The 26522-nt window shown below is 46.9% G+C and overlaps 1 protein-coding gene across 1 annotated transcript in view; it reads right to left on the bottom strand.

The window, feature by feature from the left end:
• The window catches only part of LOC119971636 (potassium voltage-gated channel subfamily KQT member 1), an 865896-nt gene that overhangs the window by 490062 nt on the left and 349312 nt on the right, over positions 1-26522 (bottom strand). Inside the window, exon 12 of the mRNA XM_038807461.1 lies at positions 22192-22315. Within this exon, the coding sequence (XP_038663389.1) occupies positions 22192-22315 (124 nt within the window). The remainder of the gene's footprint in view (positions 1-22191; positions 22316-26522) is intronic.

Below are 26522 nucleotides of genomic sequence, written 5' to 3' on the forward strand. Positions count from 1 at the left end.
AAACATATCTGTAACTAGAACATATAGATGTAGCACCTATTGGTGACATGATTTACTTTTATTTCACATTTATTATGTATGATATAATATCTATTTTCTTTAGGACTAACATACTTTGATACGTCCATGAAGAGGATCCGAGAAGCTCTGTGGTGTCCATTGTTCAGGTACTTTAAGCAAGAGATACATCACAGTAATGTAAATGTTGCAGCATTTCTACTCCAATCAATTTAAAGATGCTTGATCTCTTAACTCCACTGATGAGGACTCCCAAAGAGCAATCAAGCTCAAAAACTTGTGAGCTTCAGGATAAAAACAAATTAGTGAGGATGTTGGAATCTGAAACCAAAGAGAAAACACTGGAAAACACTGTTAGCATCTGTAGGGAGAGAAAGGAGCTAACGTTTCGAGTGCAGCGCTTTGACAAAGGGTCATCTGGACTCAAAAGGTTAGCTCGTTTATCTCCCTACAAATGCTGCCAGACTTGCTGAGATTTTCCAGCATGTTCTTTTCGATGTGAGCTTCAGGCCTCCACTCATGTACTGCCAAATGCAAAATCTGCTGACATATTCTACCCCAGCCTTTATCTCGTGCCGTGATCTTTTATTCTATAAAGTCCGTGCACGTCCGCATCTTAGCTTTAAACTCCAAGTGAAATAGTTCGGCGAGCCAAAGCTGCAAAACTCAACCCTGGGGCATTGGACAGCCTGTAAGTGCGAAGGGAAATGGTTGACTTTCATATGTAAATAATGGTCCAACAATTCAGATGATAGCTATGTTCTCACTTCATGTTCTTTACTTTGGCATAGAGCATTCCTGTGATTCTTGCAAGATTTCATCAACTCCTCTAGTTTATTATTGGGACAGGATTGACTGATGCGAACGGTCCACCTCACCTCTCACCCAACAGCACTACGGAGATTTGAGCATAAAATCTAAGCTAAGCACTTCAATGCAATACTGCGGAGATGCTCTAATGTTGGAAGTGCTGGGCTGGATCCTCTGTAGCCCAACAACGAAATCAGGATTGGCGATCAGGCGGAGAATGGATTCTGACGCCAGAATTGGGGCATGCGCCGGTTTGACCCTGGTTTGTGATGCTCCACCCCCTCCAAACCGGCGGCATCCGGACGTGGACTGTGCAGAGTCGCAAGGCCGTTGGCACGTAATCGGCCGGTCCACCCGGGCCGCTCCGCACCCAATGGGCCGAGTTCCCGACGGCACGGGCCACGTGTGGTCCTAGCGGTCGGGAACCCGGCATGCCGGCTGTGGAATATCTCCGGTGCCGCCACATTCATCCTGGATCCGTCCTGCTGGCTGGGGGGCTTCTGCTAGGGCTGGGGGAACTGGTGGGGTGTGGCCAGGGGTTAGGCTGTGGGGTCATGGTGGGTGGGTGTGGGTTCCTGCCCAGCCGGCGCCATGTTTTCCAGTGCAACCAGTGCAGGCCGTCAGGGACCCGGCGAATCTCCGGCTGCTTTCTGCGCCGGTGCTAGTCCCTCACCAGTACCTGAATTGGTGAGGGGTTTGCATCAATTTCCCCGTCGGGAACAACCCGCAGATTCTCCGTTGGTGCCGGCACTTAGCCGCTGGAATGGAGAATTCCGCCCACTGTCTTTCAAATTGGGCAGTGAGATATCCCTCAGTGCTACTCTGAAGAATTCTCTGAGATGTCCTGGCCTACATTTATTCTTCACACAACATCACTAACAAAGATTACTTGGTCATTCATCTCATTTCTGTTTGTGGAGCCTTGTTATATGCAAAATGGCTGCTGCATTTTCTAAGTTCATCTTAGGCAGCCCCTGGGAGTGGAGAGTGACTGGCTTCCACACTAAAAATGAGTTTTCAGGTGACTGAGGAGTCCAGTGCGCAACCTACAGTCTCTGTCACAGGTGGGACAGACAGTGGTTGGAGAAGCAGGTGGGTGAGTTACCCAGGTTGCCTCACCCGCCTTTCGCTGTCGCCACTTGATTTCAACTTGATTTCGGTGATGAAAGTTGAGGTGTTCAGCTCCTTCCTGGGAGCTTTTCTTCCACTTCAGGTGGTCTTGTGCCAGGATTCACAGGTGTCGGTGAGGATGCTGTACTTTTTCAATGAGGCTTTGAGGATGTACAACAGTAAAAATGCTTAAAAAGTATTTCATAGGGCAGCACGGTGGCCTAGTGGTTAGCACAACTGCCTCACAGCGCTGAGGTCCCAGGTTCGATCCCGGCTCTGGGTCACTGTCCGTGTGGAGTTTGCACATTCTCCCCGTGTCTGCGTGGGTTTCGCCCCCACAACCCAAAAATGTGCAGAGTAGGTGGATTGGCCACGCTAAATTGCCCCTTAATTGGAAAAAATAATTGGGTAATCTAAATTTTTTTTTTAAAGTATTTCATTGTTCTGTGGAGTTCCTAATCGATTTCTCTCATTGGATCCTTAGCAATCTCAGCTTTCTTCATTTCAGGACAAGTACAGACAGCACGGACAGCTGGGGCTGGATTCTCCCATACCTGGCGGGCCGGGGGGTCCCTGTGGGACGGTGTGGCGGGAACCACTCAGGCGTCCGCACCTTCAGGGGTTAGGCCGGTGCCGAAGTGGTTTGTGCCCCACCAGCCGGCTTGGAAGGCCTTTGGCGCGATGCCAGCCGGGGCCGAAGGGACTCCACCGGCTGGCGCGGGTCCGCGCATGCGCGGGAGCGTCAGCAACTGCTGACGTCATCCCCACGCATGCACGGGGGTGGATTCACCTTCACGCCGGCCATCACGGAGGCTTACACGGCCGGCGCGTAGGACTAGAGTGCCCCCATGGCACAGGCCCGCCCACAGATCGGTGCGCCCCAATCGTGGGCCATGGACACTGTGGGGGCACCCCCGGGGCCAGCCCCCCCGAGGAGCCCGGAGTCTGCCCACGCCGCCAGGTCCCACCGGTAAGGGACCAACTCTAATTTACGCCGGCGGGACCTGCATAGAACGGGCGGGACTTCGGCCCATCACGGGCCGGAGAATCGCTGGGGAGGTGGGGGGGGGGGGGGGGAGGGGGGGGGGGGGGGGCAGCCGACCGGCACGACGTGATTCCCGCCCCCGCCAACGGGGGTGTCAGAGAATACCGCCACTGAAATCAGGAGATTTGCAGACACTGCAAATAAATCTAATAATATCACAGTGACTGTAAATGTGGCCTGCTGTCAGCACTGCAGTCTGTTCTTCCTTGTTACAACTAGCATCTCACCAGTTAGACTTCCCTTAATCCATAAAGTTGCATGTACCTTAGGCTTAATCTACTATTGGAATATGATTTTTTCCATATATAACTGTTAGTCCTTTGCACTGTGATCATAATGTGTCCATTTAAACCTCATTACAATTCAGGTTGCAAATTAAAAATAGCACAGGGATTACAGATTGCTCTTGTGGACTCAAAGTGGCGGGTTACCTTAATGAGAATGTGTCACTGTTTCATCTAACGAACTAAACAGACACCAGACACAACTTTCAATAATTTTATGCTAGTCCCTGCCCATAATTTCCATCTTTAAACATTGATTTTTTAAAAAGTCACATTTTCAAGGATTTTTCCTTGATCATTAGCTGCAATAATTCTGATTCACTGTTGTGTTGCCCCACATTCTAATCTGTTTTTTTTTCTTTTTTTTAAATAAATTTAGAGTACCCAATTCATATTTTACAATTAAGGGACAAATTTAGCGTGTTCAATCCACCTACCTTGCACATCTTTGGGGTGTGGGGGTGAAACCCACGCAAACACGGGGAGAATGTGCAAACTGCACACGGACAGTGACCCAGAGCCGGGATCGAACCTGGGACCTCGGCACCGTGAGACTGCAGTGCTATCACTGCGCCACCATGCTGCCCCATTCTAATCTGTTTGCCACAAAACATGGGTGTAAATTCCCTGCTGGAGGAATACAATGAGCTAATTTATGGCTTTCGGTGCCAATATCAAATCCCTGCAACTCCCTCTCTATCAGCACTGTGGATGTGCCTACAATACATGGATTGCAGCAGTTCAAGAAGGCAGCTCAGCACCACCTTCTCAAGGGCTATTAGGGGTGGGTATTAAATGCTGGTTTAACCAGTGAGACCCACATCACAAGAAAGAATACATTTTTCAAATGTTTTTAGAGTACCCAATTTCTTTTCCACTTGATGGGCAATTTAGCATGGCCAATCCACCTACCGTGCACATCTTTGGGTTGTGGGAGCAAAACCCACGCAGACACAGGGAAAATGTGCAAACTCCAAACGGACAGTGACCCAGAGTCAGGGACCTCAGCGGCGTGAGGCAGCAGAGCTAACCACTGCCCCACCATGCTGCCCCGAAAGACAACGGGCGGGATTCTCCTGTACCCGGCGGGGTGGGACGTCCCAGCGGGACGGAGTGGCGTGAACCACTCCAGCGTACGGAATCCTTAGCACCTTCAGGAGCTAGGCCCGCTCCGGAGTGCTTGGCGCCCTGCCGGCTGGCGTGGAAGGCCTTTGACGCCGTGCCAGCAGAGGCCAAAGGGACTCCACCAGCCGGCACGGGTCTGCGCATGCGCGGGAGGGGGGTTCACCTACACGTCGGCCATCGCGGAGGTTTACATGGCTGGCGCGTAAGAAAAGAGTGCCCCACGGCACAGGCCTGCCTGCGGATCGGTGGGCCCCGATCGCGGGACAGACCACTGTGGGGGAACCCCCCGGGGCCAGATCGTCCCGCGCCCCCCTCCAGGACCCCGGAGCCCTGCCGGTAAAGGACCTAGTCCAATTTACGCCGGCGGAACCTACATAGAACGAGTGGGACTTCGGCCCATCGCGGGCCGGAGAATCGCCGAGGGGGTGGGGGGGGGGCGCTGCGAGCGGCCGGCGACTGGCGCTACGTGATTCCCGCCCCCACCAATTCTCCGGCGCCGGAGAATTCGGCGGCCGGCGGGAGCGGGATTCACGCTGTCCCCCCCCCCCCCCCTCGCGATTCTCCGAACAGGCGGGGGGCGGAGAATCCTGCCCAACATGTGTAAAAGTAAAAATTCCAATCCAACATTTTTGCACTAAATTTGATCTGGGGGTAGATTGTCCAGCAAATCCTGCCGTGGGATCTTCTTGCTCCCTCCACTGCAGAAAGCACATCACAAGTATGCCAACTCCTCTGTAATTCATTGGAATAAGGAATTAAACCTCACTTATTCTTAGAATCTGCCAACCATCAAAAATCACAGCCACCCTAATAATCACCTCATTTTTAAAAATCCATTCCTTATTTTCGACTCTTTGCTGTACATTTTAATGACAATAATTCAATAACACTAAAGTCCGAGGCCCAAAGCATATCATCACTATATCAATAGAGGATCTCCTTCACTTATCCCTCTTCAACTTTTAACCTCTCTTCACCTCTTTTTTTTCTCCTTTTAATAAAAATATAGAGTACCCAATTATTTTTTCCAATTAAGGGGCAATTTAGCATGGCCAATCCACCTACCCTGCACATCTTTGGGTTGTGGGGGTGAAACCCACGCAAACACGGGGACAATGTGCAAACTCTACACGGACAGTGACCTAAGGCCGGGATTCAAACCCAGGTCCTCAGCGCCGTAGGCAGCAATGCTAACCACTGTGCCACCGTCTCTTCAACTCTTAAACATCTGCCTCAATTCATAAACATCTGCCAACAAATATCTCGTTAATCAATGCAGCATCTGTTATCCCCTTCTCAACAACCCCAAAATCATTTCCAACCTAAGTCACCTGCCATAATTTTTTTTCTCGCCTCAATGTCTGCAATCAATCATCTGTCCCAATGCCTGGCCCACCAATGTCATTGTGACCCCAAACCACTGGAGCACCAACCCGCTAAACATCCACAACACTGCGATCCCTAACTACCTGAACAGAAGTAGCCTCTCGCCACCCTTTGTTCCTTCAGGTTTTTAAGATCTTTCTTAAAGACCATCACTTGGTTAAGCTTTGGTCACCCCTCTTCACATGATCTCATTTAGCACAGTGTTCATTTGTTTTCTTATTTCTCTTTGGAGTTCCTTACAGGCATGGTATAAACCGGCGACTTCCAACAGTCTTGGCACAGGATGGCGAAAGTGACACCTATTTTGCCCATGCCCTAATTTTAGTCGGAAGCACTTTACACAATACAAGTAAAAGTACATGTGTTTCTATTTTATTTGCATCCATCATTGACCACCAGTCAGTAACTAAGAAGCAAAGCAGTCACAACAATCAAAAACACTGCTTTTTCCTCACTATTTATCAAGAAGTACATAAAAATGTTAAAACATCTATGCTAACACGTGTCCAGGGAGATCGGTGAGGGGGGGGGGGGGGGGGGGGGTGATTTAACCATGGCGTCTGGTATCCATTTCAAATTTACAAATCAGAAGTGGAATTATCACTTTTGGATTTACATTTTGCCACATTTGGGTAATCGCTAATCTACTGAACATGACTGATGCAAGTCATGTAAATGCAAGTTTCAGTTGTTATATAATGAAAAAATATTTGCACATGTATTATCACGAATCTGAATCTTCTCTCACCCAAAGCCATTACATAATGTGCTCTATTAATCTTGATCCAACACATCTTTCCATGAAGTAGTTGTGAGTCAAGTGTGTTACAATTTAGATTACTTGGGTGCTTACAGCACTTTAGCACCAAATTGGAGGCTGGTGGAGGCGGTTTTGTGATGCAATGGGTAGCATTCTTGCCTCCGAGCCAAAACCTCTGGGTTCAGGCCTTACTCCAGGACATGGTGGACAGGAACACTGAGAGTTCATAATGTGGCCAAACAAGTACCAATTCATAAATCCTTTCAGCTTATGCCAATTGAAGGCGGTAGAAGAAGAATGGCTTCCTGGTCAGCCATGGGATGCAAAGAGATTGGATACTCTACCATCACTATCAGAGCTTTAGGCTCTACCTTGCATGGAATAAAGCATGTGGGCATGATCCACCCACTGCATTGGGATTCACCCAAGTCTTGCGAGGCGTCAGAGTCAGAATCCCGCCCACAAGGGGCGGGTCCAAATGGGACGCACCAAAGTCAGCTTAAAACCGACTTCAGCGAACTTACCCAGCATCCACCGGCATCGCAGGATCCACCAGCTTCCCCAGTTGAGGCTACAGCCGGACACCATTCAGCATTGGCTCACACAAACGTGGACTAGGAGGAACGGCACCCAGGGTGTCTCCTGTGCCATCAGAGACATCTGGGTGGTCAGGTTCAGTGCGGGGTTGCTCCCCTTCTCTCCCTGGAACACGGGAACCTTGGCACTGCCCAGCTAGCACCTTGGCACTTTTCTGGACCCTATGGCGTTTCGCACCAGTTTAGCCCACACTTAGAATTTTTTTTTTAGCACTGGGGATCTAAAATCAGGCTGCCATTTTGAAAGGGAGCCCAGGTCTCTAATTGAGCTTGTGGACCTCCACCTTTCCACCCACCCCCGACCTCCCACTTGTCTGCTCTGCACATCCCCACTCTGCAAACCCCTCCCCCCCTCCTTTCATGGGTATGGCCCCCCTGGCCCTTGGCAGTGCCACCCTGGCACCTGGGTACCTTTGCACTGCTACCATGGGACCTGAGGGCAGTGCTCCTGTCAGCTTGGCAGTGCCCTCCAGGGGCCTTGGCACCAATGATCCATGCTGAGCTAGTCACATGGCACCAGTGGCTCTCCTGTAGCTCAACACAGTGACATGAGTAAGCCTGGATGATGAATGTCTGCAAGCAATGTGACCTTAATCCAACCAAACCTAGTAGTGATCTCAGCCAGTGTTCAGAAGAGGCAGTGGGTAGTGATCAGGAGCATATATTGCTAGTTCTTCTTCATTGCTGAGATACTACTCTCGAACAACAAAATAAAAGTCCCCTTTCCCTTTCCTAACCCAGGGGTTTGAGTTGAAACTTCTTCAGGTCTCTTCCCTAACAGATCATATGGCCCTTTCATCCACTGAGCAATAGAGCTCCGTTGCTTAATCTTTTTGATCAGTAGGAAGGTAAAATTTTGAAACATTTATTGAAAGATGCCTTTTCATCTGCCCAACTCACACCAACTCCTGTTTACCAATTGCCCCAGTATTCGCTGACCCACACTGTTAAGCAGCACCTCAATTCTAAAATTCTCATCCGAGTTTTCAAATCCCTCCCCATCTCTGTAATTTTCTCCAGTCCCATGACCCTCTGAGATACATTGCACTCCTTGAATTCTGAACCCAATTTTAATTGCTCCATCATCAGCACCCGTGCCTTCAGCCATCAGGACCCTAAACTCTGGAATTCCTTCCTTTATCTCTCTGCCTCTCCTCCTCCAAGATGTATCTTAAGATCTATATCCTAGACTAATCTTTTGCTCATCTATCACTGGATCTCTTTTATATGGATCGGAGTCAGATTATGTTTTACAATGCCTTTGTGAAGTGCTTTGGCATATTTGATACTGTTAAAGGCACTAAATTAATGCAAGTTGTTGCTGTTTGTTTGCTGAACATTGCACCCTCTTACTGCCTTTCCCCTAAAGCCATTGCACTTTCTTCCTCCTGAAGAACTTTTCATTTCAATCCCTCCCTGCCACATGAGCATTACACCTTCCAGCTCCAACCTTCCCACCCCTTGAGTCATTCACCTCTCAGCCCCTTCGCTCAAGCAGTGCATTTTCCTCAGTCTTCTTCCCTCTCTGCCCACGCAGGACAGGCGAGATCACTACAAAGTGACTCATTAGCACTTGTTACCTATCACCTACTTGTTAACTACGCCCTGAATAGGAAGGGAAAATCTCAATTGCATCATAAAAATTGAAGCCAGCTGCTAAATGAATCTGTCAATTTACACCACAAGACTGAGGTTTGGAGAGATGTCTGGGCACCTGCGTAGCTCAGTAACTTTCATCTCATTACAAGGGCACGGCAAAAGACTTGGCTGTGTACTTTCACCTTCCAGACACTATTACAGCAGATAGCTGTGGTTCCATCTGTTTCAGTTTTGAAGAGGTTTGCGCTTCTTGCTAAATACCTTGACCCAAAGTCCCACGAGATCTGGCTGATGCATTAAAGAGGAAAAGCTTTTCCGTGGGGGAGCTTTCCCCAATTTGAAGGGAGGGGAGGAAATTGTCGGAAAACGTGGAAACAATCTCTCTTTAGTAGGAATCACGATTAGCACCACAACATTGTCAGTACCCAGGGGGCAATGATGCAGAGGTTCTGCGTAAATAAAAGAGAATAAATAGAAACAAGGCTGTGGATTTTAAATTGGTTTTCAATCAGTAGAAGCAATGAGACAAAGAGAACAGTGATCATAAACCTTTTTGCCATATGCTGGGACTCTGGGTGGTGTTGTTCTCGCGTCATGAGCTGATAGCCTCTGCATGGCCTGTTGCGCTTGACAGGCAGGAGGTTGTCATTCGGGGGTCCTCAATCTGCAATATGGCCCACCACTGTCCACGTAACTAAATAACCTTTCTTTAGATTTTATACTATGCCCATAATTGGGAGATGTTGTATTGGGGGATGTTTTATTTATAATGCAATCCAGCATGGAGACAGTTGGACAGGTGGTGTGGGGAATGGCAAGGAAGAAATAAGAATAGCCAGGCTTACATGTCCATTTGTGGAAAAACAGAAGTGAGAAAGTAAGTATGTAGTTTCAAATCACATCAGGCTATGTTCACTACATGACAAGCTGCTTTGGGATTCACGCATAGTCAATTAATGCTTTTGTTTTGAGATTGTGATCCCACACTTCAGATTATTCTGGTAACACCCTGATTCATCACTCGCAAGTTTCTGTCGACCAAGGGCTCTTGGCAATCCTTAGTTCAAGTACTGTTACCTAACCAATTTGAAGAAAGGCAAACAATTGGGAAGTTTCAGCCAGAGACACAGAAATAAAATATTTCAAGATATATTATTTACAAATTGCCATAATTCAACAGCGAGGCACACAATACGGGTGCTATTAGCTTTCATCTGTAGTCAAAAAAGTATTTCATTTACAAACCATTTGCTCTTTGTAAAGTGTGTGACATGGGCAAAGCAGTGGATGTGCATTCCTAGTCACTCTCAGGACATCAATATAGTCTGTGACTGAATCATATTTAGGGCAAGTCAATCAAGGGTGGGGAGGTTCAGTTTCTTGATGACATCCATGGTGCAGTTGTTTATTTTTGACAATAACCCTGCTGCTTTTGTGGTTATTTTCCTGCTGCTCGCCCATAACCTGGCACAGCGTGATTTGACTTTGTGACCTCCAGAGTGCTGGTGCAATACCTATTCCACTTCCCACAACCAAAAGTATACTGAGGAAAGGCTTCAGAAAAGAGCACAAACTATTCCAGTACTTAAAACCTTCAAGTATTGGGAAGAAGCTGACAGAACTGCACTTGTTCTCACAGAAGGGAGGAACATAATGAGAGGTGGCATCCTCCAATTATCAAAACGGTAAGATAGTTCAACTTAAAGTCTGAATGTAGGACCAGAGTACTTGAGTATAACATTTAAGACTTCATTCATATCGGTAGATATTACCACAGAATGCAGAATCCCATCTAAAGAGCAACCCTAAAACTAACTGGTGTGTTCAAAGCCTCATGCTAACAGCTTCCTGATCATCCTACAAGGCATATTTCAGATTGGCTATTCAACCAAACAAAACCATCAAAGTTAGAGCAAATCATCTCTCTATCAAGCATTTTCCTCAACACCTGGGAAAAATTAAAAGGTACGTATTAACGTCCCTTCAAAGTTCACCAGCTCTCACCATTCCAATCTGCCATTTTCTCCTTTTTGCCGAGGGCTTTTTAATGGTCTTCAGAATCAGAGGAGAATCTTTTCCAAAAGTTTTTTGTTTTTCTCTGAAATGATCTGCCTCTCCCAGGAAACTGTATAGCTGGCTGGTCAGGGAGTGGGGGTTGGGGTGACGGTAGAGGGGGAAATTATGCATGTCCCTTGTTTAAAGTGCATGATGACTAGTTTTGCCAACTTTGATTGGATGTATCTCTGAAGGATTCATCATGCGATGTCCTCCCTCCAACCACTCCACTCTTACACTTCCTCCAACAATGGTCGAGAGCACACATCGTCCACCATCTCCGACACCGCCCACCACCCCCCCCCCCCGAAGTTGGAAGGCAAACAGACTCTTCAAGATCTGATTAGATGATTCTTGACAGCATATTCCCGCTAAACTGTGCAAAGTGTCGCAATGTTCAAGAAAACATTGTTTGATAGTCTGTCAAGCTGCCATTTTTCACAATGAAACATGTTTATAATATTTGATTAATGATATATTCTCCTGCATTGCCGCAGCAATGTTCTATAGAATGTTTGCAACACAGCAGGAATCCATTCAACCTGGTGTATCTATGCCACCTCTTTGCAACAGCAACTCGGCTAGTCCCACTTCTTCCCCCTTTTCCCATAGCCCTGTAATTAGCCTCTCTTCAGGGGCTTATTCAATTCCCTTTCGAAAGCCAAGGTGGATTTGCCTCCACCATGCCATCAGGCTGTGCATTCTGGATCCTGGCCATTCACTATGTAAGAAAGTTCTTCCTAATGTCTCCACTGATCCTTTTGTCAATCACCTTAAATTGATTTCCACCGATTCTGATCCATGCACCAAAGGTTTTATTCTGTCTACCCGGTCTAGACCCATTTTGAATAGCTCTATCAAACCTCCTTCCAATTTTCAGTTCTCTATGGAAAACCAACCCCAGTTTAGCTAATTTACTAACATACAGTCCCTTATCCCAGGAACCATTCTTGTAAATATTTTCTGCAAACTCTTTAATACCCTTCCATGCTACCTAAAGTATGGTGCCCCAGAATTAGATACAATACTCTAGTTGAAGCCAAACCAGCATTTTATAAAGGTTGACCAGAACTTTTACTTCACAGCGCCAAGGACCCAGGTTTCATTCCTGGCTTGGGTCACTGTCAGTGCGGAGTCTGCAATTCCTCCCTGTGTCTGCGTGGGTTTCCTCCGGTTGCTCCAGGTTCCTCCCACTGGACCAAAAAGATGTGCTTGTTAGGTGAATTGGACATTCTGAATTCTCCCTCAGTGTACCCAAACAGGCGCCGGAGTGTGGCGACTAGGGCCTTTTCACAATAACTTAATACAGTGTTAATGTCAGCCTACTTGTGACACTAATAAAGATTAAAACCAGGATCATTCACACGTTATTAATCACTTTCTTACCTGCCCTACCACCCTGAATGATTTGCGTCCATATTCCCTCAGATCTCTCTGTTCCTACACTCTCTGTAGACTTGTACCTTTTATTTTATTTTGCCTCTCCTCTTCCGTTCTTCTAAAAATTAACACTTCACACATCCCAGCATTAAATTTCAGCCACGTGACTATCCATTCCATCTGCCTGTCTACGTCTTCTTGAAAACTATCCTCTTCACAGTTCACAATACTTCCCACACTTTTGAAATTGTATTTTATGCATCAATGATAAATATATCAAGAAAAACTATGGTCCTCATACCAATCAGGGAACCCTCACTGTATGCTTCCACCAGTCCTTGAAGCAACCGTTCACCAAATCTGTTTCCTGCCTTACTGTTATCTCCTCAAAATATTCAATCGAGTTTAGCAAATACAATTTGTTGTTGACAAATCAATGCTGGCTTTCCACACTTGTCCAAGTGACTTAACTTTGTCCTGAATTATTGCTTCAAAAAGCTTTCTGACCACCAAACTTGCCTGCAGTTTCTGCAGTTATCCTTCCACTACTTTTTGAACAAGGGTATAGCATTTGCAATTCTCTGTCCTCTGGTGGCAGCCTTGCAGCTAAAGGTGATTGGAAGATTATCTTTCACTACAACTTTTGCAGCCTCTCCTATCTTGCCAAACACAAATGCAAAATACTTATTTAATACCTCAGCATGCCGTCTGCTTTCATGTGTAGATCTCCTTTTTGGTCCCTAATCAGCCAGAGCTCTCCTCTTACTATTTTTTAAACTATCTATACATGTTTCTCTTCTCATGCTCTCTTTTTGTCTCTCATTTCCTATTGTACTTCTCCTCTGAACTTTCCTTGATATGCCTAGTTCTCATTTGCATTATCAACCGGACTTCTGTCACATGCCCCTTTTAATGCTTCATCTTACTCTCTATATCTTTCATCCTCCAGGAAGATCTGCTTTTGATTGCCCGACGACACGGTGGCACAGTGGTTAGCACTGCCACCTCACAGCGCCAGGGACTGAGGGTCAATTCTGACCTTGTGTGACTGCGTGGAGTTTGCACATTCTCCCAGTGTCTGCACGTGTTTCCTCTGAGTGCTCTGGTTTCCTCCCACTGTCCATGGATTGGCCATGCTAAAATTGCGCCTGAGCGTCCAAAGATGTGCAGGTTAGGTGGCATTGCGGGGATAGGGTGGGGGAATAGGCCGACAATGGATGTGTGAGAATGGTGCCAGACAGACAAGCATGGCATACCATTCCAGCAGATCTCCTGGTAAGAGTAGCTAGAAGCAGGGCAGGACTGGAGGACTGTAGATTGCTACTTATCCTTTTCCATAGCTAACTAGACCTTATGATACTATGATCCCTGTTCCCTAAATGTTTGCTGACTGACACTTGATCCACTTGGCCTACCTTATTGCGCAGAAACAGTTCCAGCAATGCCTTCTTCCTCCATGATCCAGGAATATACCGATCAAGACAGTTCCTCTGAACACACTTCAGACTCTCTTGTCTCTCAATCTTTATGCTTTGCACTGTTACTAACCCATTTTATATTAGGATAATTGGAAGTTTCCACCATCACCACTCTACAGCTTTTGCACATCTCTAATATTGCAAAAAATCTGCTCCTTTGTATATTTCCTGCTGGTGGTCCATAGAATACTACCAGTAGTATAATGATACCTCTATTCTTTCGTAATTCTTACCAAATAAATTCTGTTTTGGATCCCTCCAGGAAACCTCTTGCTTCAACACAGTATTATTCTCCTTAAATCAAACTGCCCCCTCCTCCTTTCTTTCCTTCTCTTTCTTTCCTGAACACCTTACATCTAGGGAGATTTAGTACCCAGGCCAGTCCTTTTTTTGCACCACATCTCTGTTATTGCCACATATTCCCTTGTCTCCATCTGAGCCTGCAGCTCACCAACCTTATGTAACACACTTAGTGCATTTATACACATGCACTATAACCAAGCAACACACCACCCTGAATTGGAACTGCATCGCCGTTCCATCACTGTTGCTGGGTCAAACTCACGTCCTAATGAAACTGTGGGTGTACCTACACCACTTGGCTTGCAGTGGTTCAAGAAGACAACTTACCACCATCTTTTCAAGGACAATTAGGAATGTGCCATAAACGCTGGCCTAACCAGCGATGCCCACACCCTGTAAAGAATTTTTAAAACTAGATCTTATTGCATTCCCCCTTAGTCTGGCCCACGTGAATACCCTGGCCGGGATTCTCCGAAACCGCCGGCCAAGTGTTGACGCCGGAGTAAACACCGGAGTGGTGTACGCTGGCGTCAACAGGCTTCCTGGCCCAGCAATTCAGCAGTCTTCAGGGGGCTAGCACGGCGCCGGTGTGCTGCGCGCTGTTCCGGCGCGACAGCCATCTTCACGCAGGCGAATGTGTGCGACGGCCGTCTCTGCTCCGGTGCATGCGCGTGGTTGCTGTCTCCGCGCTGGCACAGAGAAACATGTCAGAGACCTACAGCGGGCCCACGCGGAAGGAGGTAGGCCCCCTCCAGATCGCGGGCCTGGACGCCATGGACGCGCCCCCCCCACCATCTTTAATTCCTGGAGGCTCAAGGACAATCCTGGAGGATTGGCAACACTCAACATGTCAGTATGGACAAGCTCAATGGGTCAGCTGTTTGTTTCCTGTAGATTCATATTCTCCCAGGGATTAATCTTTGCGGCGTAATTAGTCCTTATTTCCAGACAATTCTCATTGGCCACTCACTCCCTACTGTTCCCTTCTGGGTATCAACCTGCACTAACTGATAGCAATGTTGGAATCCAACACTCTTTGCCTGCAGGGAACAGCAAAGGAGATGATTGAGTCCTTCAATAAAATCTACTCATAGTGATCAGAAAAGCATTGTTATAAAAGAGCAAGGCTAGATATTTATGTAAAAACTTCGGGGTTGAAGATCTTATAATACATCTGCAATGTTTTTAAGTGACTATTTTTGTCCAATTTGACAATGGAATGGAATTTTGTCCAAAAGCTTTAAAGAATGAGAATCACACAAACATAACCTTAAATCTGAACCCTCTAAAACCATAGAAACACAATCCAACTCGAGGATGTCGATATAACATTATTGCTAAACTTAAGTCAATGTCCTTTGAGGTTAGTGGGTAAAGAAACACACATAAATTCTGGAACTGGTGCAATGAACAGATCAGCTAGTACATCTAATGATTTTTTTTAAAAATCATGCAAAGCTTTTCATTGTCTTTATTGCTCAATGAACCAGAAAATAAGCATCCGCACAGAGAAAAAAATTGAACCAGACATTAGAGAAAACGTAAAGCAGGGCACTGATTGAATTAAACTTTGACTGCAAACTGCTGTATCAACATCACACATCAATTGGTTTTATTGCTGTGTTTGCTTGGTTAGAACACGCAAGTGTTCTTAGCACCCACTTGTCAACTGGAATTGAACACAATGTCATAGACATGATGTCATCAGCTTTCATTACCGGTAAATTGCATCCAACTGTTCAAAATTAAACAACTTTCAAGCATATCCTTTGAAGACTCTTTGAAGCCAAGAAAGATGAGCATGAGCGTGCTTCTTTTCCCCTCTGAAGCAAGGGGTGCAGATTTCCTGACGAGGAATGTCAACTTACTGAGTGAAGAATTCCTTTGTTCGTTAATAAATCGACTGATTGCATGCCAAGTACATTTGTCTCCAATGAGAAGCTTTAAATTCCATTCAATTAAAAAGGCTAGTACTTTGGCTTTGCCCTTTGGAAATTTCTTCTTGAACAAATATATGCTTTAACCTATATATAAAATGTGGGTGTCAAAACCATTCAGATTCTTCTCGGAACAGGCAATGTTCAAACTTCCATTTTAACAATCCTTCACACAAGACTCCAAATATGGAAAATATCACTGAACATAATTGCTCATTCAAGGTTGCATTCCAACTGGTTCTGCGTCACCGTTTATTTTTGTTTTTGAATGCACTGGTTGAAGTTATAAATATGTTCAAATCCTCTCGGAAAAGGTCACTTTTCTACAATTCTGGGTCTCATGTTCTGGGTCTTTTTTTTCAGAAGAAACTGTTGTTTTCCATTGATTCATTCCTTTGGGTGGGAGCAGCATGGATTCAGACTCGCATCAAAGACATTTAGATTGGGTGGGACAGGATTGTTACAGAGTATGTTTCCTTTCCCACGAGGTGAAGTGCCCTGCTGCCATCCACTTCCCCATCCCTAATCAGGGTACGGAAATGTTGTGGTTATGCTATTGGACAAACTATAAAGGTTACGTCCCCTGTAGTGAAGCATTTATGTTCATGGTTTCACATCTGCAGCTGCTGTGCACAAAATTCCAAGTACTGAGAGGTTAACCTTGAGCAAGTGAAGAAGAGAGGCTGAGGGTAAGAAAGAAAAAAGATCGAGGGTGGGAGGAACGTTGAAACCAATGGAGGAGGAGCAATTTGCACAGGGGAAGCCAGAAGTGAGAGGAACTTTGAGTCCACTAGGGTAACTCCCTAAAAATGTACTGATAAGGGCAAATGGCAACTTACAGATTTTCTTTATAACTCAGTTATCCAAAAATTCAATATACTTCACTGTTAGTAACATATATTTCTCCAATATGCCGGCTGTAATCATATAACCTACTGATATTCATCTCAAAATCATAGTAAGAAGTCTTACAACACCAGGTTAAAGTCCAACAGGTTTGTTTCAAACACTAGCTTTCGGAGCACTGCTCCTTCCTCAGGTGAACCTGAAAGAGCAGTGCTCCGAAAGCTCGTGTTTGATTCAAACATGTTGGACTTTAACCTGGTGTTGTAAGACTTCTTACTGTGCTCACCCCAGTCCAACGCCGGCATCTCCACATCATGGCTACCCTCAAAATCATAGTCAGAATTCCCCTGCAGGTTTCCTGTTTGATCACATTTTTAACAGGTCCACCCCAAATATTCAGTCCATTTCAGTTGAATTTATGTTCAACGACGACCTCAACAACCATGTGGTGAAGTATCTCACTGTCTAATAGCCCTCAGTTCAAGAACTTTCCTCCCCCCTTCACTTCTGTTTCTTCGAATGAGAATCCTTTTTCCTGTGCCCAAGTTCACCATTTGCTCAGCAGTGGAAGCAATATTTCACTGTTTTCTCACAGTAAGGTCCCCAGGTTTTACCCACCTCTTTACTGGCTGCTCCTCCTTCAATACTGTTTTCATTTACCACCTTGCTGCTCTCCACTCTGTGGTATGTCAGTCATCGCCATCTTCTCTACTGCTAGGATTGCAGTCTTTACTACAGTTGACATTTGTTGGTAGTTTCAAAATCGCTAATTTTAGTGTGACTGTCATTTTGTAATTTGAATTCATATACTCTTCAGCATTTTCTGCTAAAATTGATGGAAGCCATTATAATAAAAACAAAACCAGTATTATTGGAAGCCAGCCAGATTAGTTAAATAGACAGCCTTAATTGTGAAATAATTAAAGAGTAAGTAATTCATTAATAGACATGTTAGAAAGGTTGGAAATATAATTTGGAACACAAATATTTATAACTTTTATAATTATAAACATATTATTAACACTTGATTATTAGGGCAGCACGGTGGCGCAGTGGTAGCACTGCAGTCTCACTGCACCAAGGGACCAGGTTCGATCCCGGCTCTGGGTCACTGTCTGTGTGGAGTTTGCACATTCTCCCCATGTTTGCGTGGGTTTCGCCCTCACAACCCAAACATGTGCACGGTAGGTGGATTGGCCATGCTAAATTGCCCCTTAATTGGAAAAATGAATTGGGTGCTCCAAATTCATTTAAAAAATACTTGATTATTAATCCAGACTCTTTGGGGGCGATTCTTCGAGCCCCGCGCCAGGCCGGAGAATTCCCGCAACCGTGCCGCAACGCCCCGATGCCGGCGCGCGATTCTCCGAGGTGCGGAGAATCGGCGCCATTTGCGCCAGCGCGGTGCTGGCCACGAGGCGCTGGAGTCAGTGGGGCCGCCGATTCTCCGCCGCTGCCGGCGGGAACTCTGCGGGAACGGTCGGCGGGCCAGCCTCCCCCCCCCAGGCCTACTTTCTGGCGCGGCCGGCCCCTGAACCCCGACTCCATCTTGAGTCAGGGCCGGCACGCTAAAGAAGTCCCCCGCGCATGTGCTGGATGGCGCGGCCCAACTGCGCATGCGCAAGATTGAGCTTGCCCAACTGCGTATGCGCAGGTTGGCGCGGCGTCCATTTGGCCGCGAGAGGAGGCTGGAGCAGCATGAACCGCTCCAGTGCCATGCTGGCCTCCTGTGGGGGCCAGAATCGTACATAACCAGGCCCGGTTTGGCGAACGCTTGGGCCCAATATTGGAGAATAAAGTGCCATGGAATAAAATTATTGCGTATTTAACAGGCCACAGAATAAAGAGATGACATGAATGTTGATTAGGAGGACTGAATAGACCCTTGTCTAAGGGACCTCAACTCCAAATGACAGACAGATATGTTGACCAAGTATTGCTCGAGACTCAGCCTACCTCGAGAGATCTTGTTTGTGAAGAAGCATTGTCTTAAAGCTGAGACAATATATGTAATTAACAAAAACAAAACAATGGACTAATTCTTATTTCATTATTGACAAATTATAGACCAGTTGGCTAGTTTTCCAACAATTGGCTAAGACAGGCTTTCAAATTGTAAGATATAAAAAAGGCTCCTGAGAAGCAATTTTGGACGGGCAGAGACAGAGAGACTGGGAAAGGCAGAGAGGGATATGGATAGCGAGAGGGAGAGAGATGCTTTTGGGAGGCAGAGGCAAAGAAGAGGAGAAGTGGGAAGAGTATGATATTTATGGAGAAGTGCTATGAGCAGTTTTCGATGTTCTTCGTGGTTGTCACTTCTTGACTTGATCTGAGAAGGGCGGTGAGAAGTCTGTTCAATTGCGAAAGTTAAGGGTCGGGATTCTCCGAACTCCTGGCCAAGTGTTGACGCCGGCGTCAAAATTGGCGCGAGTGAAGCTGGCGTCAATGGGCCTCCAGGCCCAGGCATCCACCCCTTCCTCGGGGGGCAGAACGGCACCAGAGTGCTGTATGCTGCTCCGGCGCCAAAAGCCGGCCTACCACGGCTGCCGTGGGTCTGCTCATGCGCGCACCATGGCTAGCGCAGGTCCGCGAATGCGGGTCAAGGCCGTCTCCGCCCAGACCGCAGGCAACATGGCGGAGCTCTAAAGGGCCCCGGTGCGGAGGAACATAGGCCCCCCCCGGAATGAGCCTGCCCACCGATCGGTTGCCCGCAATCGTGGACCGGGCCACTGTGGAGGCCCCCCCCTTGTCGGCTCCCCCGCATCCCCCACCAGGATGGCCCCCTCAACCAGAACGCAGAGGTCCTGCCTGTCTAGCGCAGGGAATCACCGGAGGGGCCACTTCCAACGGCCCCCGACTGCCGCTGCGGCGACCGCGCTGGTGCGATTGCCGCTGATTCTCTGGTCGCCGGAGAATCGGTGTCCCGGGGTCGGAGTGGCGTGGCAAGATTCGTGCGCCCCCCCCGCCCCGATCCTCCGAGAATCCCGGCCAAGATTTCTCATTTTATTGTTAATTACTGCTAATTGCTATGATACTTTGATTTTTTTCTTTCTGACCTGTTACTTTTCTAATGTTTAATAAACCTTCTGAATTCATCATTTAAAGTGTTCTTTCTAGCCATATGGTTAAGTCTCTGGAACATTCTGAGTTATTCTAGGTGGGAGGTTATTGCAAACAAGTAAACCCCATAAATTGTAGTTGAATCAAATAAAACAAACTTATGCATTGTTGTTCCCACAGCCAACTGGATAATAGGCATGGCTTCTTGACATAATGATGAGCTGGGAGATATGAATTGTCTCCCACCCCGAAACACAATTCTGAGTCACATACTAAAATCTTGAATAATAATGGAGTAGATGTATCGCTCCCCTATCAGCCTCAGTTAGAAACCACAATGATGGCACAACCATTCTCCAGTGTTCAACTGGAGGGGGAGGGGGTAGGGGAAGTCGCAACATCCCCCTCCTGCATTTTGAGTGTGTGAATAAACTAACCCTCTAAGGTTAATCTATCTCAAGTTTGCTATGAGCTGAGGTTATTAATAAAAATTCAATCACACTGAAACTGAGATGTTGGGAAATACGCTACCGCTTATAAAGGGGAAATCAAAACACTTTTCTGTTCACGGATGGATGGTGAGAGAAGAAATCAGGGCTGTTTAATTTAATCTCCTTCATATCCATAATAAAAATATTCTAATTTGCACATGAGACAGCCAAACTGGGTTACATGTCACTCGTGACATTTAATGCAAAGGAAGAATGTTTGGGAACTCAATATGTTAGCTAATCTCATGCTCCTGCAATCAATTAATTGCTATATGAATATGAGATTCAGGGAAAATGTTCTGGTCCATCCTAATCCTCCACATTGTGGAAACACTCACTGTGGACCAGTTGATGACTGATCCAGCTAAAGCAAATCCAGCTGCATAACAACACAAGTCTGCTAAACTAAAAGACCACATCACCTGGAATTAAGACACAAGAGACCAGGCAGGGACAGGAACCCAGAGTTGACAGCAAGGAAAAACTCAGCAATTGTTTGCTATTTTTGTGAAAATTGCAGCCCTACTGCAATTTATTTTTCGTTTCGTGAATGAGAAGTTCACGTTCTAAAAATAACATTCAGTTGAAGGCTATAAAAACACGTTTGTGGTCCACATGCAGTCATGTTACTAAGAATAAGAATGAAGAAGAAACAATGGTATCCCACCAGATCTAATGTTTCCAGGTGGATTTCTCCAAGCCACCACAATTCCTGATTGAGACCCAACCAATCCATAGAGGATGTGCTCATGAGCAAACGTTGAAATGTTTACAAAACAAAGCAATAAAAGTTCAAACTTCTCTAGAACTCACTCATAGGCACAAACTTATGTTCCAGATACCACTGGCCCAGCTTTCCATCTGGACTGACAGCTTCAACGTTGCGGTTAATTGAACAGCTAACGTCTAGTGCGATGCAAGGGGATTTAAGTGCACAGAAACCACAAACTACTCAACAAGCAGTGCAATGGTTATTAATAATTAACAAACAAAAAGAAAATACATGCAATGAGAGGACATCACAACCGATCAAACTTGATAACAGTCTGAAGGGGGTCATTTTAATCTGGCCTTGGGATGGGAATTTGACCGGGTCACACCAGATGTCTGTTCCACATTCTGCTCAATATGACTTTTCACTGAAGTCAATGGAATTTAAAATCAGTTGGGGTATAAATGGGGCGTCCAATCCAACCCAGTCCACTCCTTGCTGGGTGGTTTCAGGTTAAAATGATTCTCTATGTACCTCAAATGATTAGTAAGAGTTTTGATATGTGAGGGCAGATTTTCCTGGTCCCATGCCCAATTTTGATGGCAGCCCAGTGAAAGGAACTTGCGTAGGGTGGAGCACACAGTGGACTGCCTCCCTTCAGGGTGTGAGTGCCTCCCCACCCAGTTTTCCTTTGTGTCTGAGCAAGTTGTATGCCTTGGGGAGAGATTTTGGATGACCAGGAAGATCCACCAAATATGAAATGTCCCCAACAAAGGTGTGCTCCTCAGGCAATACCCAGCAATCTCATGCACTTTGGACTTGAAAACAAGCAAACAGCCCTTTCTTCTCTCCCGTCATTGTTGCCCCACCAACAGAGTTTTATCCCACTAGGTCTGTGTTGATTCTAAGCCAGCAGTTTATGTGATACTTAAAAATACTTGAGGAAATTGAATCCACCCATGTATTATTAACAGAAGTTATTAACAATATCAACAATCTTTGATAGCAGACTCTCCTGACATTCAGTCTGAAAATTCCTGTGGCTTTTATGGTGTAAAACAAACCCAATGTCATAGATGCACCTCTAAACTTATTTCAGGCAAACAGACTATAATTTGGAATAGACCCCGCCAGGTCCAAAAATTGCCCCTGAAACCACAGCAACATCTATTTAGCAACTGTGCACTGCCACTTACTGAGAAACATGTGTGACAGGAGCCAGTACTGGCTCTCCCTCGATGAAGTCAAGATCATCCGCATAGCTGTTTGCTCTTGACAAGGCTCCACTGCTCGAATCAAGCATCCCCAGGGATTTCTTCACTGTGAGAAATAATTTTTAAAAAGAACAAGCATCAGTCTGATAAAGTATTTCAGAACTCAACATCAGTTAGCGCTTCTCCCCCAACAATGTTCTAGCTGTTTCCCTTCCCCTCACCTTAAGGTACTGGTTCACACCAATGTAGATTTTTATGGGCACCGGCAACCGTAGAGTGCCTTTGCCATGCAGTCAATATTCACATTCGAGCTTTGGCAGTAAGTGTCAGCATCTTATTTAATGACAAACCCAATTCCCTTCTGCACGCACCCATTCTATAACTATCCTCCTGACAATCCCCATCTCCGTTATTCAAACACGTACACTTAGCAACAGCGATCACCGGGCAGTAGCTAGGAATAGGAGCTGTGGCTAGTTCAGTAAACTGAAGCTGGTGATACAGTTGTTCGCTTTTCCCATTAGGGCATCAAGCTAGCTACAACAAATGCATTCATTCACACAGCCTAAAGGCGAGGGAACCACAAACACTTGTTTTTTTACACATTGCATGTTTGTGTTCGACACAGACGGATAGTTTAACATTTTTTAAAAAACCATCAATAGCCAATCCCAGAGATGAAGGCAAAGATTCTTTCCCTATTTAATGGAAGGCTCCTAAAGTTGGTGACCTTTTACTGAGAAAGTTAGCTGTCAGCCAAGTTTGACATCCAACAATGAAGCAAAACTCACCCCTGACTGACCTTATAGGGCTGACCTGAGCAATGAAGCAGGGAATAGTCTAATTTACCACCATTAGCTAAAGGAAACACAATGGCCCATTGCACAGGCCTGAAAAAGGAAGCCTTCTGTAACCAAAGGGAAAGTTATTTAACACTTCACAGTGCATAAGCAAACCACTCCACTACAAAACGAGGGGAGGTTAATCAGTCTGGATGCCTGGTGGATGGCCTTGGTTAATTAGAATGTTATTTCCCCGAGAGTGTATAATATGAAATAAATATATGTGTATAAAATATATTGGCCGGGATTCTCCTGCAATTGGCGGGATGGCCCGACGCCGGTGCCAAGAGTGGCACGAATCCTCCGCACTTCCGGGGGCTACGCCGGCGCCATCGGGGTTGGCGCCGTGCCAACCTGCGTCAGAGGGCCGCCGTGGGCCGGCGTGAGTTGGCACATACGCAGAACCACCGGCGTGTTCTGGCATATGCGCAGAACAGCAGACATGTTTCCTGCACATGAGCAGGGGGTTTCTTCTCCGCGCCGGCCATGGCGGAGCCTTACAGATGCTGGTGCGGAGGGAAAGAGTGCCCCCATGGCACAGGCCCACCCGCAGACCGGTGGGCCCTGATCGCGTGCCAGGCCACCGTAGGGGCCTCCCCCATGGCCGGATCCCCCATGCCCCCCGAGGACTCCGCTAGCTGCCCTCGAAGCCAGGTCCCACCGGGATGGACCACGACTATTTCACGCTGGCGGGACTGGCCGAAAACGGGCGGCCGCTCGGCTTGTCGGGGCCCGGAGAATGTCCGGGAAGGGGGGGCTGCCAACGTCCCCCAACCGGTGCGGCGTGATCCCCGCCCCCGCCCGAAAAACAGCACCCCGGCGATTCTACGACCCGGCGGGGTTTCGGAGAATCCCGCCCATTATCTCAATATGTATATATTTTACAAGACAAAGCAAAAGTTCCTAAAGAACCATACCAATTTGGTAAACTGCAGGTTCGCACCCTGTGCTATGTTACCGATTTCTAAGCTGGTCTGGAGTGGGGATGGCAGCAATTCACCTTTATTCCCTCAGGTTAGGGAACAAAATCAATTAAACCATCCACTCCCGACCTCTATCTTGTGATCCCTGCAGTAAAAGGGTGGTGTTGATTTTCCGTTTTGGGCTAGATTTCCACTGCTCGTTTTCATCATGGGGGAGAAAGAAAATTGATCCCACGACATGTGTATGGAAATTGGTTGTTATATTTCTACACCCTTTCACTCTCAGGGCTGATAACTGAAGGGGAGCACAGATAAAGCGTGGGAGTGCTCGTGTCAATAACACAGGACTGTAGGTGCTAAGGAGATCTGCTCAGAATGAGTCACCACCTTAAAAGGGACAAAAACTGACTGCTTCGGCAGCTTCACAAAGTGATTTAGCGGCTTTATTATACAGATCAAGTGTGTGAGGCACCATGAAGACATGCAAAATGGGAACTCTTTTTACAAAGTATCGGCAGTCAAAGGAAGACTCAAAATTGTATTCTGTTTCTTGCTTATGGGAAACTGATACAGAAATAAAATTGGAAGGGTCTAAAACATGCCATCAACTGACCATCACCCATTGTACATCATCACAGAAAGTCAAAATCTGTCTTCTTCAGTGGTGCAAAGTACTTTTTCATCCGTTACTTTCTATTAGTCTTGCTCACCTCTATTTTACCATTGACCTTCATGCCTTAAAGAAAAATGCCTTAAAAAAACATGCCACGCGCTTCTTTTCGTGGAAATTGATTGGCGAAGTGGGAAATATCTGTTCCGACAGCTTCATAAAATTGTTCCATGCCCAGGACCACAAGTGTACATGTGTAATGTTCTATATCTTCTACAGTGTTGAAATTATTCAAATGCTGTCAGTTCTAAGAAACATCCAAAGCTATTTGGAAATAGAACTTCTGTAACACACAGTGCGGACTTTCCCAGACATCGGTAAAGACCGATAGCTGGACCACAAGTCTACATGCATAATGTTCCACCTCTTCACAATGCTAAATTATTCAAATACTGTCAGTTCTTAGAAATGTCCAGTGCTATTTGGACATAGAACTTCTGCAACACACAGGGCTGCATTTTCCCAGAAATCAGTAAAGGCTGATAGTGGGTTCAAGCAACCAACAGTAATGGCGGCTTCCTCCACATATACTCTCACAGTAAGAGAAAAAAAAAGCAAAGGGCGGGTTCCATGACGCATTGCCTCTGATTTGCCCATCCCAACCTGCTAGAAACTTAAAGGCTAAATTCTCTGCCGTCGGGATTCTCCGTTTTGCCGGCAGCCTGGGAGTTTCCCGATGGCGTGGGGCTGCCCCACTGACCAGCCGGTGAAACAGAGAATCCCGAAGGCATGTTCTGGTGCGGTGGGATGGAGCAACCCGCCCTCGAGGATTGGGGTGCAAATGAATTCATCCTGGAACTCCGCCTCCCCCTCCCCTCGGGCACTGCTCCCTGGTGCGTATTTTGACTGTTCTCACGCGACTTTCCACTTCTGTTGCTGAATTCACCCGGCAGCGGAAAATCCCAGCCAAACTGTTCATTTAATTGTGAGTGTCTTTCAAATGCCCGCTCTCTCCCCTCCCATGAAAATAGCACCAACGGCTTCCAGTTGCGGCGATGCGGAGCTAAACCGCACGTTCAGCTGCTCCCGCTATTTTTGGACTTTTGGGCTCTTTCTAGGGCCTGTAACGGCGCTGGACGGACTTTTCCCGGTGTGGGAAGACATCAGCAACGCTTCTCTGCTGGTCGATGGACTGGACCAGGAGCGGGGCGGTTAAAAAATCAGTATTGGAGCACAGAAAGGTGCGAGGGAAAGGGTGGGGAAAGTGTCTGCCACTGTGGGGAACCGGCAGCGTGGATGCAGTGGGCGCAGGAGCAGCAGGAGCTGCTCCATCGCTGCTTCATGGAGCTGAAGGTTGAGCTGCTGGAACCGCTAAAGGCCTCGCTCGACAAGCTCATGGCGACCCAGACAGCCCAGGGGGCAGAGATCCGCGGGGTCCAGCAAAAGGCCTAGGAGAATGAAGACGAAATCCTGGGCCTGGCTATGAAGGTGGAGGCGCATGAGGAAATGGAGAACCGCTCGCGGCGGAAGAATTTGCGGATCCTGGGCCTCCCTGAGGGGCTGGAGGGATCGGACCTGGGGACCTATGTGGTCACGATGCTGAACTCGCTAATGGGAGTGGGGTCCTTCCAAGGGCCCTTGGAGCTGGAGGGAGCCCATTGAGTGTCGGTGAGAAGGCCCAAGCCTAACGAGCTGCCAAGGGCAGTGCTGGTGCGGTTTAACCGGTTTGTTGACCGAGAATGTGTGCTTAGGTGGGCCAAGAAGGAGAGGAGCAGCAGGTGGGAGAATGCAGAGGTCCGAATTTACCAGGACTGGAGCGCGGGGGTGGCGAAGAAAAGAGCCGGTTATAACCGGTCGAAAGCAGTGCTGCACAGGAGAGGGGTGAAGTTTGGCCTGTTACAGCCGGCGCGCCTTTGGGTCACCTATAAAGACCGCCAG

Source organism: Scyliorhinus canicula, chromosome 9 (genome assembly GCF_902713615.1).
Source record: "Scyliorhinus canicula chromosome 9, sScyCan1.1, whole genome shotgun sequence".
NCBI classification, from domain to species: Eukaryota; Metazoa; Chordata; class Chondrichthyes; order Carcharhiniformes; family Scyliorhinidae; genus Scyliorhinus; species Scyliorhinus canicula.